A 21,377-nucleotide genomic window follows, 5' to 3' on the forward strand; every position below is an offset into this window, starting at 1 on the left:
GTGACAAATTGAATGGTTTTTCCAACATGAAAATACTACTCTTTGCCCATAGTTCTCTAAGTTACTTTCAGAGCTTTCCAGCAGGGGCATTCCAGTTTTTTAAATGATCGTATTGTCTTTGTAAACTTGATGCTAAGGCCTATGGGCAGTGGGAATCTTCTGTGGATTATTGTGGTACTGCTGGGAGAGAGGGGAACCCACAGAAATCCTTTACCTCATTAATAGAGGTGATAATGTAATTTCTACTAGAAAGGTAGCATTAGCTTCATATTAAGCCCTTCGGCTTTTGACAAGAAAGAAAAAGGCAGGCGTTCTTGTTGAGTTAATTAAGCAACTGCCTGCTAGTGTGGTGGTTAGCAAGTGAATTATTTCCAGGGGAATCTGGCAGAATGCCTTATCCTGGAGAAGTTTGGAGTAGTAAGAAGAAAGCCTCTGCTGAAACAAGTCCATATCAAAGCCTGTTTGGAATTTACAGAAAGTGCTCTATTATGATGAGATCAAAACTGAACTCTCTGGTCTTGTCATAAAATGCTATGTGTGGTGCAAATCCTGCAGTAATCAGTGCTTGGAAAATGGTAGCCTAATGGTAAAACATGGATTCGACAGCATTGTATTGTTGAGATTTCGTCTCAGCAGGGCCTCAGACACTAGTCAGGAGTTAGAAGAAGATAAATGGAGCCAAATACACAGGCCAGTTTAAACGAGTGAAACCTGCTTGTTCTGCAAGGGTTGGGGACAAGGTTCCTCTACCAGCAGGACAATTATCTTAAGCAGCTGAATTAGCACTGGAGCAGAACAAAAACCTGATTATCTTAGAATGGACTAGTTAAAGCCCTTCAGAGAAGGGTGACAGGAACTTTTGAAGTTGGTTTTACAAAGTATTGAGTACCTTTGCAATCAACAGGTGCCAGTTTGTTTTTGCTTACTTAACTTTTTATACCACTATAAAAACTATTTTGCACTTTCACAGTGTTGACTACCTTGTCTCACTCATTAAGTGATAATGATGCCAGTTATCAATTTTAGGTGTTAACAAAATTTGGGAAAATCTAATACAACGCAAAGCACCACAAAAGGAAGTATTTCTTTCATAGTTAAATGGTGGAATTTACTATCATAGGGATATACGTGGCTATAGACTTGTCCAACTCTAAAGGGGGAATCAGACTAATTCATGAAGGCTATGAAGGGCTATTAATTATGATGGTGTCTTTGTATTACATTTAAATACACAGGCAATAAGCCTCTGAGTATCAGTTCTGAGAAACACAAGTGGAATTCCAGGTGAGAACAGAATGCTTGAGTAGATGAGCCATTGATCTGATCCAGTATGGTGCTTAATAATTTTTTATTTGGTTCTGTTTTGCAATAATTTCCACATCATATCAGTACTACTTTCTCTTGTCAAGGAGGAGTGCCTAATGAAATATTTCTCAAATTGCAGAAGAAGAACAGATAAAAGACTGTCAGGTAAAATGGGCAAAGGATATCAGTCACAACATATATACACATCAATGGGAAGAAATCTGGAACAAAAAATTAAAATATATGGCAGCCACCGATATACAAGAAAACTGGTATAAAATGCAATTTAGATGATACTATACCCCTGCTGAATTCTAAGTTTCTGTTAATCACATAAATGAACCACACTGACCACATACATCTGCCTCGACCCTCAGGGAGAAACGGGTAAGAAATAACATTGTTGTTGTTGTTGTTGTTGTTGTTATTATTATTATTACTTTTATTTTAATAATGGCTCTCTGTAATGATTTAATAGGTCTAAATAACCTTATCTATCTGATCTTGGAAGTTAAGAAGGATCAGCTCTAGTTAGTACTTGGTTGGGAGACCACCAATGCATACCACGAGCTGTAGACTATAATTCAGAGGAAGGAACTGGCAAAACCACCTATGAGTACTTACAAATTCATGAGGTTGCCATAAGTGGAAATGTGAATTGTGGCATAGATGTATAATGATGTAGCATTGAGAAATGATGCATTGTCAAACTAATTAAGGCACACCTTCAAGAGTATGGCAGGGCTAGAGAAATAAGGATTGTAATGCTGCAGTCTTCAATGTAGATACTGTACTTAAATCTGCTGTGCTTAATTACCTAGAGCTTCTGCTTAATTATTTGCTAGTCATTTAGAATTGAGAATCTGTGTGGTGTGATGGTCTGAACATTGCACTAGAACTCAGGTATGGAAACTGACTGGATGACTGTGAGTAGGTCACACTCTCTTGGCCTCAGAGGAAGGCATAGGCAATCCCATATGAACAAATCATGCCAAGAAAACCACATGACAGGTTTGTCTTTGGTTTGCCATAATTCACAAAGCCACCACCATTTGGAATTCCCAAGTTTTATAGCAGGCCATTATACATCCTATTAGGTTTGTTATAGAGCAGCAAACTGTTCTGTGCTTGTTTTCCCACCAGATGCTGCTACACACATTTTGTATTTATATAAATATTTGTATCCTCGTCTACATTTGTGGACCTCAGGGCAGTGTACAATAAAACCAGTTTTATTACAATATGTAATAGTGAAGATTAAAAATTTAAAACAACATTAAATATTTTATCACTTAAAACAAACAATTTAAAACAAACTGTTCAAAGTAATACCAACCATAGTATATGTTCAAATATACATATATGATACCTTTGTATTCATTGAAAAAATATAAGTATAAAGGGTAATATGAAAAGTTGTCCTACTTATTGTGCTTGTCCTTTTAAAAGAAAACACACTTTGTTAGAACAAGAAATTGAATATTTTCAAGCATGTAAATAAGATATGTAATGGTTGGCTGAGGCAGCTATGAATCTCTATCTCAACTCCACAATAGAAAGGGTTTTATTTTCCCCCCCAAAAAGAACCAGACAAGGGTGAACTTTTTTTCTCCTTTGAGACAATCAGTGCACCACGAACATGTAAAATGCTGACAGATAGGCAAATGCAGTTCTCGTTCTAGGTAAGTGTCTTTTATGGATTCGTTATAAGCCAGAATGTTCAGAGTAGTGTTGTCAGTTGACCAGTAGATATGCCAGCAATGATAATGTCAGCCAAGACACCTTTTGAGATGTGAAGGGTTATACATGGTGCTGATTTTCTGTGCACAGAAAGCTCTTGTGTAGGCTTTTGTAAATAGAGGAGAATATGGGTGAGATTATCTTTGTGAATTCCTCCTTTTTTTGACGTTCCTGGCATATTACCCTGAATGTTGCAGAGGATCCTGAACCTAGATTTTTTTGAGGGGAGGGTGTGTGAAGAATAGTCGACTTCAAAGGGAGAATTTGTGAAAACTCCATCCCCGCTGTTCCAATTCATGGAAATCTTTACTAAAACAGCAAAAGTTCATTAACCGCAGGACAGCAATGGCTACAAACTGAAGAATTCTTATTTTTATGTAATATATACCAGCACTTGCATCTACTGTAAGTAGAATACTGAGTATAATTTTGGGTATACCCACATCATATACTCTCTGTAGGTTCTCTGTCTTTCAATTTAGAACAGTCTGTTTTGCATAAAGTTTTCTAAAGAGTATTTCCCCCTCTGGCTGTGGTTCATTGTGGCTTCTGTTGCATGGGATGGGCGACTGGGTTGTCTGTGATTCCATGGTCTTGGCAGGCTTAGAAGGAAGTCTGAAATAAGGTTTTATGATGATGGGCTGGCAGGGCAGACTGTTCTAACCAATTCCATTTTCTGCTCCAGCTGCATGGCTTTTTCAACAAATTGTGCTGTTGGCAACTGCCCACTCCCACTCAGAGAGAGCCCAGAAGGAAGCTCGGCAGATGGAAATACCAACATGGAGTGGGAGCAGCAGCTATGCATGCATCTTTGCTGGAACCTGTTGTGTGCTGTCTGATGTAGCAGTGTAGAAACATTGTTTTTACAGTTGGGGGGAAAAGTGTGTGCTGATTCCAAGAGTGCTCAGGCTTTGAAGTGTCAATGAAGAGATAGCAGCCTGGAGCACTCCTGGGACACAGCTGGATGCTCCACAGCTGGTTTTACAACAGGGTTCTGTATTATGCACTCTGTAGCTAATTATCTGCCATGCAGCGTAACATATTGTTTGCTGGGTGAAGTCCCTGGGATACTGGATATGTTATGGGCGCTTATGGGTACTGATTCATTTTGAAAATACGGAACTCCCCCCCCCCTTCCTGTTCCTTTTATTTTTTTGGAGGTGGGGTGTGTGTGTGTGTGTGTGTGTGTATGCAGATATGCATGTAGAACTACATGCAGAACATTCTTGGATGAAATGTGTGTGCTGGATTTCAAAACATTTCTGCATGTGCAGTTCACCTTTTTCATGTTTCTAAGGTTTAGACTTCCAAACTTCATCACTTTTCTATTAGTATTTTTTGCATAAATATTCATGTATTACACTATTTTATACGATATTTGTTCCTTGCCTATACATATCATTTTCTAGTTGGTTCTATCATAAAAACATGGAAAAAGTTTATTAAACTGCAAAAACCTTTGTTTTTGTGGGGCATCCCGCAGACATTTTGCTATAATTTTTTGATGACTACATCATCGAGTCTCAACCAATTTAACAAAGTTTGTGGCGGCCATAGAAATGAAGTTTTTGGAGTATAGCAACTACTTTCAAAGTAAGTGCAGTACAGGAAAAACACTTTCAAACCAGGAACAGATTTTTCCCCCCCAAATTTTGATGTAGTGTTATCAATGCAGTTGGATTGATTATGGCTCCAGATAAAAATTTATTGAGTGTTTCTGCTGTATTGTTGTTCCTTGAGCGCAGTGCTCCTTATCAGTGCTATTAAGGCCATGCCTATCTTGGGGTTTTTTGTCGTGTCAGGAGCAACCGCTCCTGTTGTGAGAGAATTGGTCGTCTGCAAGGACGTTGCCCAGGGGATGCCTGGATGATTTTTGATGTTTCATCATCCTTGTGGGAGGCTTCTCTCATGTCCCCGCATGAGGAGCTGGAGCTAATAGAGGGAGCTCATCCGCCTCTCCCCGGATTCGAACCTGCGACATGTCGGTCTTCAGTCCTGCCGGCACAGGCATTTAACCCACTGCGCCACTGGGGGCTCCATCTTGGGGTGAAATCAATAAGATGGAGTGCAACTTTACACTCAAAGAATTCTGCAGTAGTTATGCAGCTTTGCCTTGTTAGAGAATGCTGATGTTGTGCAAGCAAATCAAGAACAATAAGCAATTTACACCTATACAACTTGTCTCTTGCTACCTTGAACTCAATATGAGTATTCTGTGTCAGAATAAACATGTCCAAGCTATACTCGCATCTGTCACCAGCAAATTGCCAACCTGGGCTTTTGTTGAAAAGACTGAACATGTCCAAACTATACCTGCATCTGTCACCAGCAAGATGCCCACCTGGGTGTTTTTTTAAAACAAAAAATTGTTCTCAGCGTGTTTTAAGGCAGGAATCTGTCTAGAAGCTACTAAGAGGAAGATTTGAATTCTTTGCCATTTGTTTGTATCCATGATATTCAAGCCATAAAAGACAGTACAGGCTGTCTCCAAGTTATGAACAAGTTAGGTTCTGTAGGTTTGTTCTTAAGTTAAATTTGTATGTATGTCAGAACAGGGACGTTTTTAAAATGTAACTCCAGCCCTCTCTGTCTGTCTGTCTGTCTGTCTGTCTGTCTATCTATCTATCTATTTATCTATCTACGCTTTGAGTAGCATAGGGAAGAGTTAACACCTCTGTGGTGTTTGTTTTGCTCTGTGTGCCTCTGTTCAGAAGATTTTACCTCACTTTCTATCCCTGTGATAATTGGATTTCTTTTTTAAATGGCTTGTAGTAGAAACAAGGATTGGTGATAAAGCTTCAGGGGAGACACCTTTCCCCCATGATAACTCTTTCAGGAGTGAATTTCCTTTCCAGGGGGTAGATTTATCTCCCTAACATGTCACCCCTGTTCTTAACTTAGAATCATTTGTAAGTCAGATGTTTGTAACTCAGGTACTGCCTGTACTCTTTCAAAGTCTATTCAGAAATGACTTTTTCTTGTTATTTACACTTCAGTGGCCATACTTTAATAATGCCAGATCTATGCTTTTTTTTAAAAAACAAAACAAAACACCCTGGTTGGGCAAAAGGAACTTGAGTATCAGAGGCTCTGTTAAAGGAGGTATTTCTGTATATATACTACTAGACCAATGTCCATTTTAGTAAGATGCACTCATGAATGATGTCACAGGAAGTGCCTTTTAAAATATATGTTACACAATTTAACTAGCTGGTGACCAAATATTTCTGCACTTTTATTGAACTAGTTGGTGATATATTCCAAATTGCACTTTTACAGTACTTCCTCTGTCAACAAGAGGTAGAAGTAGAATTAATTTTCAATGTTGAGGCGAATTTCTTGCTTCAAGGAATCATATCAGGCTGAAAATTGACATGTTTGCTTCTAAATTCCTGAAATGTGCAAGCAGTAGAGAAAGGAGCACGAACTCTTGACACCTGGTACTTGATAGTTCACGGAAGGCCAGAATTATTATCTCCCTTGAGAAGTCGGTTAGGGCAAATTCCTGAAGATCAATCTGTGGCTATGGATCTCTTAAATGTTAGTCTGAGCAATATGGGTACAATCCAGTATAAATTTCAGTTGAAAGAGAGATATGCAATTAGTCCATTCTCTTGGGAAACAAATCAGAATGGTTCTACCTAATCCATACAGGGAAATCCATACTATTTGAAATAGGTTGTAACCAATAAAAACCAATATGAGAAGGCCAGCATATGGCAGTAGCAGTCACACAATAATAATAATAATAATAATAATAATAATAATAATAATAACAACAACAACAACCACCACCACCACCACCTCTGGGGATGCTTACCATACATGCAGTCGAAACGTCAGGAGAGAATGCTTCTAGAACATGTCTATATAGCTTGAAAAACCTACAACAACCCATCTTCTCAAATCTCAGCAACACATCCTAGTTTGACATGATATTCAGATGAAGTGGGATGTAGTGTTCATTTCTTTACAATTTACATGTTAATTGGGTACTTCATTTGTATGATAGGTTTTTTTTCTTTAATCTGTTGTTATCCAGACTAAGCCCCTGGGAAGGATTGAGATTGAAATTGAACTAAAAGAATCTTTATAGGGCACAAAGCTAAGCATTTTTAAGTCTCATTGCTCTCAGAGGGAGAGATTTAAACTTATTCTTGAGTTTCCCATTAAAACTAATGGGGCTTAAGTGCTTAACTCTGGCTGGATTGTGCCTAAGAAAGGAAGTTATCATATACTCTGAAAAAGCTGTGATGTTGACACCTGGTTTTGATTGGGTTTGGGAAACCATCTCTGGTAATAAGCTATCATTCTTTTAGCCTGAATTTTGTAACAGATATTATCATGTTCCTAAAATGTTTCTTCTGCTTGGCCTTCTCTTACACTATTGGGAACAGTTCCAGACCAATTAATATGTATGCCTTTTTAAACACAATTATAAAATGACAAAGAGTGAAAGTGAAATACTCAAGGCGCAATTGCAAACCGTGCCAACAAAGAGAAAAAATAGGACAAGTGCAAAGAGGCCAGAATGGATGTCCAAAGAACTTCTAACTGTGCTAAGACACAAAAGAGACATGCACAAGAAGTGGAAAAAGGGAGAAATCACCAAAGAAGAATTCAAACAAATAGCCAACACCTGTAGGGAAAAGGTCCGCAAAGCTAAAGCAAAAAACGAGCTCAGACTTGCCAGGGACATTAAAAACAATAAAAAGGGCTTCTATTCTTATGTCAGTAGAAAAAGGAAAAACAAGGAGGCGATAGGACCTCTTCGAGGAGAAGATGGGGCAATGCTGACAGGGGATAGGGAAAAGGCAGAACTACTTAATGCCTTCTTTGCCTCGGTCTTCTCACAAAAAGAGAGTCTTCAACCTCAGCAAGATGGAGTGGATGAGGGATTGGAGGACATCCAACCCCAAATTGGGAAAGAAGTCGTCCAGGAATACCTGGCCACTCTTAATGAGTTCAAGTCCCCAGGACCAGATCAACTACACCCAAGAGTATTGAAGGAACTAGCGGAAGTCATTTCGGAACCATTGGCAACCATCTTTGAGAGTTCTTGGAGAACGGGAGAAGTTCCAGCAGATTGGAGGAGGGCCAATGTGGTCCCAATCTTCAAGAAGGGAAAAAAGGACGACCCAAACAACTACCGTCCGGTCAGCCTCACGTCGATACCGGGCAAGATTCTGGAAAAGATTGTTAAGGAAGTGGTCTGCAAACACTTAGAAACAAATGCAGTCATCGCTAATAGTCAACATGGATTTATCAAAAACAAGTCATGCCAGACTAATCTGATCTCTTTCTTCGATAGAGCTACAAGCTGGGTAGATGCGGGGAATGCCGTGGATGTAGCGTACCTGGATTTCAGTAAGGCCTTCGACAAGGTCCCCCATGACCTTCTGGCAAGGAAACTAGTCCAATGTGGGCTAGGCAAAACTACGGTGAGGTGGATCTGTAATTGGTTAAGTGGACGAACACAGAGAGTGCTCACTAATGCTTCCTCTTCATCTTGGAAAGAAGTGACGAGCGGAGTGCCGCAGGGTTCCGTCCTGGGCCCGGTCCTGTTCAACATCTTTATTAATGACTTAGATGAAGGGCTAGAAGGCATGATCATCAAGTTTGCAGACGACACCAAATTGGGAGGGATAGCCAATAGTCCAGAGGACAGGAGCAGAATTCAAAACGATCTTGACAGATTAGAGAGATGGGCCAAAACTAACAAAATGAAGTTCAACAGTGACAAATGCAAGATACTCCACTTTGGCAGAAAAAATGAGATGCAAAGATACAGAATGGGGGACGCCTGGCTCGAGAGCAGTACGTGTGAAAAAGATCTTGGAGTCCTCGTGGACAACAAGTTAAACATGAGCCAACAATGTGATGTGGCGGCAAAAAAAGCCAATGGGATTTTGGCCTGCATCAATAGGAGCATAGTGTCTAGATCTAAGGAAGTAATGCTACCCCTCTATTCTGCTTTGGTTAGACCACATCTGGAATATTGTGTCCAATTCTGGGCACCACAATTCAAGAGAGATATTGACAAGCTGGAAAGTGTCCAGAGGAGGGCGACTAAAATGATCAAGGGTCTGGAGAACAAGCCCTATGAGGAGCGGCTTAGGGAACTGGGCATGTTTAGCCTGAAGAAGAGAAGGCTGAGAGGAGATATGATAGCCATGTATAAATATGTGAGAGGAAGCCACAGGGAGGAGGGAGCAAGCTTGTTTTCTGCTTCCTTGGAGACTAGGACACGGAACAATGGCTTCAAACTACAAGAAAGGAGATTCCATCTGAACATTAGGAAGAACTTCCTGACTGTGAGAGCCGTTCAGCAGTGGAACTCTCTGCCCCGGAGTGTGGTGGAGGCTCCTTCCTTGGAAGCTTTTAAACAGAGGCTGGATGGCCATCTGTCAGGGGTGATTTGAATGCAATATTCCTGCTTCTTGGCAGGGGGTTGGACTGGATGGCCCATGAGGTCTCTTCCAACTCTTTGATTCTATGATTCTATGATTCTATGAAAGAGTAGCCATTTGGGTTACTTTGCTTTGTAAAAGCTCATTTACTTTGCAGTGTTCAGTTTGTTGGCTCAACTTGAAACATAGCATGCTTATCACTGGTAGTTTTAATAAAGCAACAAACGCACGATTATCTTCTCTACTTAATATTTTTTGGAAAATGACATAATATAGTTTTATTAGTTTTTTTGCTAGGTGGTTTGGGGATAGTTTCAGTAAATTCTTTAAATGGGATATTTTAACTGTTTAGTGTACAGCGCTTTTGTGCACTTTTTCTCCCTCAGTTCTCTGAATCTCCACCCTTACGTTAAAGCTATATCATAATTAACAAAGATTCTTCTAATTTAGGATTCCTATATCCAACAATAGCCAACCAGAAAGTTTTGAGAACTGGCCTTTAGTATGGCAGATTTAGTAATACTATACTCATTTTCTAGTATCTGGTTATTTAAAAAGTTTTTTTGTTTGTTTGTTGCATTTTAGTCTTACAGAAGAAATTCTTAGCTATTGATGAGAAGGCCTGACTGCTTGGTTGTATGCCTTCATGTGGACAAACATAACATTGAACCAAATGATCATAGTTACAGATGGCAGCAGTATCAATTTCTGCAGTTCTTTTCCTAGAAGACATAGTCATGCATATTGCTGTTGGCTGAATCCATTCCCTGGCGTTATACATTACTTGTTAGTGCAAGAACATGCCCAAGGTGCTCAGGTTTCTACATGCAAAAGAAAGCATATTATATGACCTATCCCTGAAAGTTGGGTTTAGCAGAAGATGATAAATATAACAGTTTCTTTGGATTTACTAAAGCAAATGGAATTTGATGTCATCATAGAAATTTTGAATAACCTTCTGGAAATAACACTGTTCAAAAATGCGAGTATGGTTTTTTTTCTCCTTACACAGTCCTTCCTGCAAACATTTGGTATCTTTCCACTCCTTACAATGCTTGTAATATTGGGGTCCATACAGTTTTGCTATGCTAATAAGTGACATGAGGAATATTTGGAAAATAATGAAAGTGCTGGAAAAACGGATTGGGATTTAATTTTATTTTTTGCTACACATAATTTTAACACACTATATTCCCAGATATTGCAAAAATATAACAGAAAACAATATTTAACTGTGAACTCAGATTTATTCACCACCTTCTTCCTCCATATTAGAAGAGCTCACAAAAAGCTTAGCCGTAATCACATTTTATGTTCACATATTATGTGAACATATGAAGAAAGGGAGTGCCTTTGCCTTGCCCTGCTCTGTCATCACTTTTGTCATCCTCTACATGTGAAGGGCAATGAGTTTGAAGGGGGAGATGTTCCCATGTCTCTGACATAAGCCTGAAACCTGGAAAATTGAGTTATCTCCATTGCAGACTCCATCTGTATGAGGGCAAGGACAGTGGAGAGAGGGGAGCCACAGGATTACGAATTCCCAGTGACTTCACAATTCCATTTTGCTGTCCAGTTTGCTTGTCATTTGATGTCATCATCTTTGGTCTAACATCTCTATACATATTTGTAATACTAATTTGATAGTTGTAGGTTCTTTTTATAAAGGCATTGATGTTACTTATTTTGTTCATGCCATTACTGATATTTAGATTTTGCTTTATTTATCTGAACTCAAATGATTCCTTTGACTCAGTCTTGGGATTGTGTAATAGCTGGTCTATTTTAACCTTCATTTTAACCTTCGTTTTTAATTGTTGTGGTATGAAATTTTATCTTGACATTTTAATGATGATATTTTTGTTATCTTTTAACCTAATCAGGTTTAAATGTGTGTTGGTTCGCTGTTGTGGGAGTCTTGGGATGGTGATTGTTGCCTGTTTGTGCACGTTTCTGTTTTTGTTTTTAATGTTGATGCGGTCAATAGACTATTCAATAAACTTTGCTTGCATATCCTTTGACTCAGCATTTTGGAAGTTCAGGAGCAAAGATCTCGGTTCATTTATAGCTCAAGTATCTTTTTAACCAGTGTTTCCCTCTAGTTTCTGTGGTCACTTGAACTATTCCTAAGGTTCACAGTATTCACCCATCTTGCTCAGTAGACATTGCTGTCTTGAACTTAATTATCCACAAACCCAATTTTAGAAGTTTTTTTTTTTAATCAAGCCATGCTTCTGATATCTTTGCCAGTATGAAGGAATTCATCTGGTCATCTTCTGCTGACAGGTTGTAAGCAAGATGTGAATTTCCTTTTCACTCTTGGTTCCAGAACTTTAGAATTATATCTCTGTAAAATCTCAAAGTTCACTATATAGTTCTTCTTTCCATTGGTGCTATTGATTTTTCTGTTGAGGAGATTATTCACAGTTGAACTCAGATTTCATCTCTAAATATTGTTTTCTGTGACAGACCCATTATATTTTTGCAATATCTGGGAATATAGTATGTGTTAAACATGTACAAAAGGTATGTTACAAAATGATATGTTGCAAAAAAAAATTACATCCCATGTCTGCCTATCTTTTAGCTCACTTAACTATCAGAAATAAGTATATTTTATTCAGATAATTTGGGGCAGAGAAAAGCCCAGATGGGTAATTTACAGAATTAGTGTAGTAAAGGGGAAACATATCTAGCCAAGATTTTGACCTATCCTATTCTGTAATATAATAGGGTCTCTTTGATAAGAGGCCCTATTATATGTAGCAGTTTTTATCAGCTTTTGAAATACCCTTTTGTTGGTATGTGTGTGAAAGCTGAAATAAGAAAAAATTGCAACATAAACGTTTTGTTAGTTGCAGTCATATCCTAACGTGGTAGTTGGTTTAGGAAAAAGGTATTGTCTAAAACAGGGGTTCTAAAACTGTGCTCCGTGGAGCCTTTGGGGCTCCATGAGTGATAATCAGGGGGTCCACAGTGCTTTCTGCCTCCTCTTTCCTCCTCTTTCCTCTTCCTCCTCCTCGTGCTGCTACTGCTGTTGCTGTTCCTGGGAAATTTAAGTTTTTTGCTGCTGCAGCGTCCTCCTGGGGCAAAGACCCTTTCTCCCCTGTCTCCCTCATTTCCCATACTCTTTTCCTTGCCACCCAGATGTTCCCCCCCCCACCTTTTTTGCTTCCAAAATCCTATTTCCCTCCCAACTCTCAAGAAGTCGCTCAAGGAGTCTTTGATTGTGGTTTTCCAGAATGGCAGAAGGGAGTTGAACTGGATGGCCCTGGGGTTGCTCCTATTACTGTTAATAGTACTACTCCAACTACTATTACTACAGAGGCTGGATTGTCATCTGCCACTGGCCTTTTGTTCTTTCCTGACTGGCATAAGGGCTCCTATTATTAGGGGGTTGGACTGGATGGCCCCTGAGATTCTCCACTGAAATACTGTTAAGTTTATGTTGGTTAAAATTATTCTTCATTTAAAATTTTGTATTGTTCTTTCTTTCCTCTTTTTTTGTGCTACAAAGGAGATATGTGCAGTTATTTTTCAATTAGTTCACATCTGCCTCTGGCCCGGCCTGTCTGTCAAATTTTAAAACACAATGCAGCCCTTGTGTTCAAATGTTTGCCCATGCCTGAGACACACACACTACACACACAACAACAACAACAACATAAACATTTATTAGGGGTCCATGATAAATGTTTGCTTCAAAAAGGGGTCTGTGACTGAAAAAAAAAATTGAGAGCTCCTGGTCTGAACTATTCAAGCACAGAATGGTGGCCACTAGTGCCATTATGTAATCTACAGAGAGTTAGGAAATTATCTGGAAGTAATGGAGCCAGTGGTTTTTCTCTTGCAGGTCCATTATGAAACAGAGTGATATGTGGAATGAATAGTCAGACCTTGTTGGCTTTAATAAAATAATTCCAGTAATGTCGGATAGTGTGTGGGAATGGGGACAAACCAATCACTATTGGATCAATTTGTGTTCAATTCTTATCCCTGTGTTTCTTTCCTTCTCTAGGCTTGTCAACCTGGTCCCAGCATTCTAGGTCTCAACACCGGAGGAGTTCATGCTCTAAGCACGAAGACCGAAAACCATCAGAGGTACTCTTTTGTTAAAGAATCCATGCATCTTGCTGAAACAAAGATATGTCTCCTTTTCCTAATACTTCTTTTTCTTTCCTTTTCTGCTCCGTCTCAGCTGGCACCCAACAACCTTTCTTCTGGCCAGGAGATCAGGGAGCTCAGCTGCTGCCACAGTCCCTGCCAGCATCAAGTTAGTTATTTAGCCATGAATATTGGGTTAGTTTGGCACTAACCCAACTTAGTTTTTTTTAGTCCTTTTCTTTCTGTTTTTTTTTTTTTCCTTTTAAAAATTATATCGGGTGATTTGTTTTTTGGATCATGGTAAACAGTGAAAATGTATTTTTAGGAGTGCTTTATGTAATCTCTTAGCTATTACGTGGCACTGATGAATATTGTTATTCAGAGAGTAGAAATATTTGCCTCTTTCAGTTTTTCATGGTTGTCTCTTTGAGAAATCAGATCAGAGAAGGAAATAGAATTCAAATGTATTTTTTTCCCAGTGGATCACCAAATGCTAAATTAATGCAGATTGGCAGAAGAACTTTGGGAGAAAAATAATACTAGAAGGAAAGGGGTTTATTTTTGAGGGTTGAACTTCACTGCAATCGCATATCTTAAAACGTTATGGATTTGGGCCAAGTCATATTTCCTCTCTCCTTTGTTGTTCGTTGTCTTCAGAATTACCCTGATGCTATTATAGCCTTCTGCCAAATTATTCTATTTATTTACTAATTTTTTAATCTACTTCTCCGAGACATAACCTCTTAAACCAGTTTCTGAGAAGTGGGTGGTAGTGATAGATGCAAATACTCATAAATATGCAAACAAATTCCAAGTTGTTGAAAACAGATTGCACATGTTATGGTTTAGTAAGAAGTCCCTGTTTGGACAAACAACTTCCCAAAGATTTCATAAAGTAATTTTTTCATGTCAGGAGCGACTTGAGAAACTGAAAGTCGCTTCTGGTGTGAGAGAATTGGCCGTCTGCCCAGAGGACACCCGGATGTGTTACCATCCTGTGGGAGGCTTCACTCATGTCCCCGCATGAGAAGCTGGAGCTGACAGACTGGAACTTACCTTGCTCTCTGGATTCGAAACACAGACCTTTCGGTCAGCAATCCTGCGGCACAAGGGTTTAACCCATTGTGCCACCATGTGTAAGGTGCATAGCAGCAGGAAGGGAATCCAATGATTGTGGGAGTAGCTAGAGCTTGGGAAAATTTCATTTTTGTACTACACCTCCCATAATTCTCCAGACATTGGCCATGCTGTCTTGTGGATTCAAAGTCCACAAGTTCAAAAAAGATTTTTTTTCAAACTTAGGGACACAGCTACAAATAGCCTGCTCTATTGCTCACTATTATAGCTATTCTAGTTGGTAAACACATGAGCAGAGATGTAGACAATCTTATTGATCAGCTTTAGAAAGATGTAGATTGTCTGATTTATTTTTTCTAATGGTGGGTACAGATTTGCTTGTATAAAGGAATGCATACAGTGGTCTGCTCCTTCCATTAAAATGAATGGGAAAACCAGTTATTTGACCCATCCTTAGAATACATAATTTAGTTGGAGTGTTGTATATTTGACATTTCAGGTCTCCCCTCCGCATATGTGCAGAACTAAATGTATAAGAGCTAAATGTATAGGATCATATATTAAAAACATTTGTTCCTACACTTTAGTCAAGGAAGCTTCTAGAATGCCTGTTTAAAATTATTGACAAAATGCCCCTTACTCTCAGGCTCCTCATTTGAAACATGACACAGAAGGGAGGAATAAAGCGTTGATGAGAGGAAAGGAAAACAAAGCACAAGTTCTTAAATGTTATATGTGCGGATACTTGTGCCAGTAACTGTTTTAAAGATCAGTAATTTTACAGTGTTGGCTCTGGGCATGCCAGTTGCATCTACAGAACTGTCTGGATGGCAATATGGGGCAGTAATTCTTGAAATTATATTCTTGATTATCTATTAAATTCTTCTTTGTCTTGCAGCCAAAGCAACTCACCACAAATGTTTAGTCCTAACAGTATTCACGCCCTATTTTTCTCCCAGACATTTAAGACAATTTCTTAAAAGATGTCTGAAATGTTGTACTTGGCATAGTCATTAGAGAAATGTTACTCTGTAGCTCGTGATATTTGCTAACATTTGTAGACACCGCCAAATAAAAATGGCTTGATATTCCAGTTTCCTACAAATACGTTTGTCTACCTTTAACTTAACCAAAGCCTTTTAAATAAAAAAAATCAATCTGTGTAGAGCTGTAACATTATTCTTCCTCTGTAAAGTACAGCTGTGGAACATGTGGTCTTCCAGATGTTCCTGTATTGCAGCTTACATTCACCTAGGCCCCTTCTACGCTACCATATAATCTAGCTCAAAGCATATAATATGTATTTTATATGGCTTTGTAGATGGCGCCCTAGTCAGCACATCCAATGGTGAGGATTGATGGTTGTTGCAGCACAACATCTGAAGGGTTATTTGGAATCCCTGCTGTAAACAAAGAATATTAATAAAATTGAAGTCTCTTGCTCTGGAATTGCAGGCTACAAAGGTTGATTTTTTTAAGAGGACAGGAGGATAGGGCAGACTGTATTCTTCTCCAACCTTTTTCAAGCTAGATGGAGACTTTGGATATGTTACTTTCTGGACTACTATTCCCTTGTCACTACACAGTCACTGTCTGTATTGTCTGGTGATTCTGGGAGTTGTAATCTAAAACTAATTTCCAGTTTGGGCTATATGTGATATAGGAGTTAGAGTAAAGATCTGCCAGTCATGGCAGCATGGGTAGTTCTGTTGTTTCTTTGTTCCTCATTTGAATTTGACTGGTTTCGGTGGGAGTTACTGGGACTCTCTGTGATATCTTCAAAACCCCCTGCTTTTAATTGCTTACATCCCAGAATCAATCCAGCCAGCAATATTACCCCTTTATTTATATTTTCAGCAGGTTGGGGGTGTTAAAATCTCGACTGAGCTGAAGTGTCATTAATATACCTGCTTAATCTGCCTGTAGAATTTGCACAATTTCTGGTCTGGAGAAATCTGTGACTATTGTGATAGAATAGAACTGGAAAGCCTTATGCAATTATTTCATTGTACTAGAGCAGTGATTATATATAAACAGTATGCAAGAAACAGATTTATATGATCATTCTGGAACATTTGGAAAAAATATTCTGCAGTACTCCAAGCATTGACAATGGATCAGTCCCCAGTAAATATCTGGAATTAAACCATACATGGTTTGAGGTTTTGAGCCAGAATAAACAATATTTTGCTGCTATTCATTCCATCCTGGGCAGTCTGTTTGCAGCTTTTTAAGTATGTGGAGCAAAACTACCATATTAGTGTGCTGGCACTAAATTGAAGAGGCTTCAGATGGACTGTTTTAGAGATGCTGTCTGTCTTGTGGTAATCTTCGTTGGCTCTGCATGGAATGGTTGATTTATTTATTATGCCTTTGTGAAAATTATCTAACCCTGGGCTGGAATCATGTTGCAAACTATGCTAGTTATTACACTTGTTCTGGGGTCACATGGTGGTGGCTAAGCAAAAAAACAGAGGCTTTGAGCACCCCCCCCCAACCCCCCCCCCCCAATTCCTAACAGAGGTGGTGTAAAAATTCAACTGCAGCATCCATGACCTGTTTTCTCCTGCTTCCACTATCTATAATGCACCAACAAAATTCCAGCATCTACCTCCTTCCCCTATGGTAAATCTTACTTTGGTGCACATGGCATTCAACGGTTCTTGTTAATGCAGAAGCTTGAAGATGCAGTGTGAAGCATGAATTATATGTGGTTGCTTTGTAATATTTTATTGGCAGAAGTGTGTGGGGAGAGGAAATGCATAGTCTTGCTCTTTTTAATGCCTGTCACTTTGTGGCTTCTATTTTGCTGATCAGCAGTGACAAATCAGTTTGACTGAAGCACATGCAAGCGCTGGATCTTAGGCTTTTCCCATACATGGATGCTCGCTTAATTCATGACAAAAGCTGTGTTAGAGACCCCATCCTGCTTGCTTGTGGCTAATAACTTCCTACAACCTCCAAGATGTCTGACTAGTTTAGACATTCCTTGTGTTCAAAGCAAAGTTTGAACTGTGACTGGGAAGTAATTGCTAATCTGGAGGACAGATGGTGCTCTAACAGTGAATACTGTGGAGCTGCAAAAAAAATCTTGGCTATAAACTTGCTGGCTGATATGTTGGCAAAATGAAAGAAAACCATCATCTATAGCATGTCCTCTGGCGGACAGTTTGGTGTACAGCTTTGTTGCTAGGCTGATGCTCAGATGGTTGTAAGATTGTCACCTGCTTTCAGCCTGTGTCTTCTACTTACACTTTCACTATGGCTCACGTTTTGCCAGGGCCAGTGATGCTCATTTCTTAATCAGGCAAAGTGCCAGAAGAGAGTGGCACTCTGCTGTATTGTCTATGCTTCATCAGGCACAAATCTTGCTATAATCAGTATCACCGTGCAGAAATGAATTAAAATGCAATTGATGGAGTGACCTCATGATCACATGTTCATTCATGTGAGTCCCCATGCAGTGATTTCTAAAGCATCAGACTTACACATGGGATCATTTTTATTAACACTTTAAGATTTATTCATAAAGGTTCTTTACGTTCAAAACACATGTCACCATCGCTGGCAACGACCGTGATTCCCCAAAAATAAGACATATCCATAAAATAAGCAAGATTCCTAAGCATTTGTGCAATAGAAGCCATAACCTGAAAATAAGACATAGTGATAGGCATGGCTATGCAGCATGCTGGCGCAGAGCAGTAAAGAAGACAGGCAGTCCTTCTCATCTGTCCCATCGTGACAGCTGCTATCTCTGAAGGGACTTCCCCAAGTCTCCCTCCTTCTCACTTTCTGCCTCCTCCTCCTTTTTCTCCTCCTTTTCCTCATTCTCCTGTTCGTTCTTCCCTTTGGGCCAGTCCAGGCAAAGCAAGGCTTCCTCCCAAAGTAAGTGAGAAAGAGGGAGTGAGTCATCCGCTCCAACGGGGCCACGCTTGGCGGTGCTGCTTCCCTTCAGCCCATTGCCTGGGAAGTCTCCTCAGTGAAGTGAGCAGGATGCTCTGCTTTGGGTATTGTGTGTCCTCAGGGGGAAGATGTAAAGCTGTGGCTGCCATTTTACTCTGCGCTATATTTGGACAAAATAAGATGTCCCCTGAAAATAAGCCATAGTGTGTCTTGAGGAAAAATAAATATAAGACTGTCTTATTTTGGGAGGAAATACGGTATATGCCACGTTTTCTTTGGTGGAAGGTCTGAATTGAGATCTCTGTCGACAGCTTTATCTGTAAATGTTTAAAGTGCACTGATGAATAAGGCTTTGGTTTGAGCTAGTAATGACCTGATGATGGAAGAGTACTGAAAGCCAGAATTTTCTTTGACAAAGTGAATATCAGCTCTTGCTACAGGAGGAATCAGGCAAACCATGTGTCCTCCTTACTAAATCATTGTGGTAAAATCATCTTGAGAAGCAATTTTTAGCTTCCACTTATGGATAGCATATGCAAAAACTACTGTCTCATTCCAACAACCTTTTGCCCATATCTCTTCGTGAGAACCAGAATTAGGTACATTGGACTGAAAGGAGGCAGTAAGATCACTTCAGTTGAACAACAAAAGTGTGAACTTAATGGAATACCTGTAGACATAATATGTGTATTAATGCTATACGCTTTGCTTCTTGCTGCTAGTCATGTTACGCACACAAAATTTCTTGTCCGTACAAAGTTGCTGTCAAGTTTAAATGACTTTTAGAGAAATTCTCTTATGGTCACCAGTTCAAAGTTGCCTAAACAGTAGGCCAGTACTTTGTGGAGGTATCAGGAGCACCTTTATCCTGACCAGACATTTAGCCTACTACCAGTATTTAGCCTTGTCAGTTCTGACTGGCATTTCTCAAAAAATGGTAGCGGCAACTTTTCTGAGATGTTCAATGTATTGTCCATGGCTTTTCTAAAATGTTGGGAAGTCTTAAAAGGACGTGCCTGCAGAGATGTCAGTAAAAAGTGGCCGGCACTCAAAGATTACATGGTTTCTCCTTATTTGCTTTTATATACCACTTTGAGTAGTTACTTTATTTTGTACTACAGCTCCATGATTGAGGGGTTCTGGAAGGTGTAGATTCAAAAAGAAACTTTTCAAAGTTTAGCTTTATAATGCTAGTAAACATTATAAAAGGAGGGAACAAGGTCTTTCTTATTTACCTGGTATTTTAATAATTTATGTTCTGGGAATTATGACCCTTTTGCTCAGCAGTATTGTGTTTACTAAGGAAGGCAATTGATGGAACTTTAGGCCCTGGATTCAAGTAATGGGCTTTCCACCTCTGTTTCAGCATGCTGATGTGGTTAACCGTCTGGCTTAATAGGCCGTGTTAGTTTAGTGTTGAAACAGTGACCTTGTTGTGCACTGTACTCCATGGTTACCCTGGAGCTGTGAAGCAAAGAATGTAAATATCAAATGTCAATGCCTCATCTTTCTCTCTCTCTCCCTCCCTCCCTCTCCGTTTCTTCTGCAGGTGTTCAGAACTGACCTGATCACTGCCATGAAGCTTCCTGATTCATATCAGCTGAACCCTGAGGAGTATTATGTGTTGGCAGATCCCTGGAGGCAGGAGTGGGAGAAGGGGGTTCAGGTGCCAGTCAGTCCTGGGACTATCCCAGAGCCAGTAGCCAGGTATAGTTTGGTGTAGTCGCTTGGAAATCAACCAATACATTTGCCTGATTTTTAAAGCAATTCTAGATGTCTGTATTTTGGATTTCCATTCAAGTTTGATTCTTAGTGTGATCATGTGGATCTAAGAATCTTCAAGGACATGATTAGGGATTTCTGGAGTGTGTTTCAGTCATTTTTTTATACGATTAATAATTCAATAAAGGTAACATAGCTACAATATTGCATCTGTATTACAGAATATCTGTATTACATGAACAACCTTGTACCACTTTTACTTACATTTCCCCACTAAGATAAAATTTTTAAAAAAACCATTCCTGCCCCTTACTCCCTTCTTTCTTTCTCTCTCTATTTTTTAAATAGGATAAAAAAACCTAAAAAGTATTAAAACTGATCTCCCATCTACCTACTTGAAAGGCATCTATAGAAACACTAAGTCATCTTCTTGTTATTAAGTAAAACTAAAAATCTTAATTTCTGCCCTGTATTGTATTGTATTATATTGCAATGCTTTTAATGTTAGCTGCTTTGAGTCTCCTTATGGAGAGAAAAAGCAGAATATTAATAATTAATAATAATTACATAATTATTATTCTCAGCATCAGAACTCACAAGTATGCAATTTTTTTAAAGTCATGAAAACTTTTTATCTATGCATGTTTTATATGTGCAAATGTTTTATTTTATTGTATTGTATATTGTGCTCAGTTTTATGTTTGTTTTTAGACACTTTGTGCCATCTGTAAGCTGCCCCGAGTCCCTTCAGCTAGATGGTGCCGGGATATAAGAATAAAGTTATTATTCCCAAAATTTCATGGTTTCCTAGCATTTTCACCTTTATCATACTAGCTAAATTTTACTTTACTTGTTCTAATTGATAACTCAGGTGGCTTTAATAGACTACCGCCCTCCCTATTACCTCCTTTTACAAGCTTTAAGTAGCCTGCGCCCTTTGGCTCAGAATTCTTTCCCTAAACTATAAATTCCACCAAGAACAAGTGACAATAGCAGGAATTTTCCCATTGTACAGTTGTAATTTTTTCTTGTAAAAAATTCCAGATAACTGTTATCTCCATCCCTTGTTTTGAACTTGATTGTCCCACAATTTCTTCATGTTACTGAAGACTA

General features: G+C 39.1%; 1 protein-coding gene across 3 annotated transcripts in view; it reads left to right on the forward strand.

Moving 5' to 3' along the window:
* The window catches only part of JADE1 (jade family PHD finger 1), an 84,172-nt gene that overhangs the window by 38,025 nt on the left and 24,770 nt on the right, over window positions 1–21,377 (forward strand). For 2 of the 3 annotated variants that reach the window (XM_060778941.2, XM_067468677.1), the window contains exons 3-5: window positions 13,474–13,556; window positions 13,654–13,728; window positions 20,092–20,249. In XM_060778941.2, the coding sequence (XP_060634924.2) occupies window positions 13,474–13,556; window positions 13,654–13,728; window positions 20,092–20,249 (316 nt within the window). The remainder of the gene's footprint in view (window positions 1–13,473; window positions 13,557–13,653; window positions 13,729–20,091; window positions 20,250–21,377) is intronic. The other variant, XM_060778942.2, reaches the window with a different exon arrangement.

The sequence above is a fragment of the Anolis sagrei genome, chromosome 5, assembly GCF_037176765.1.
Source record: "Anolis sagrei isolate rAnoSag1 chromosome 5, rAnoSag1.mat, whole genome shotgun sequence".
Taxonomy (NCBI): Eukaryota; Metazoa; Chordata; class Lepidosauria; order Squamata; family Dactyloidae; genus Anolis; species Anolis sagrei.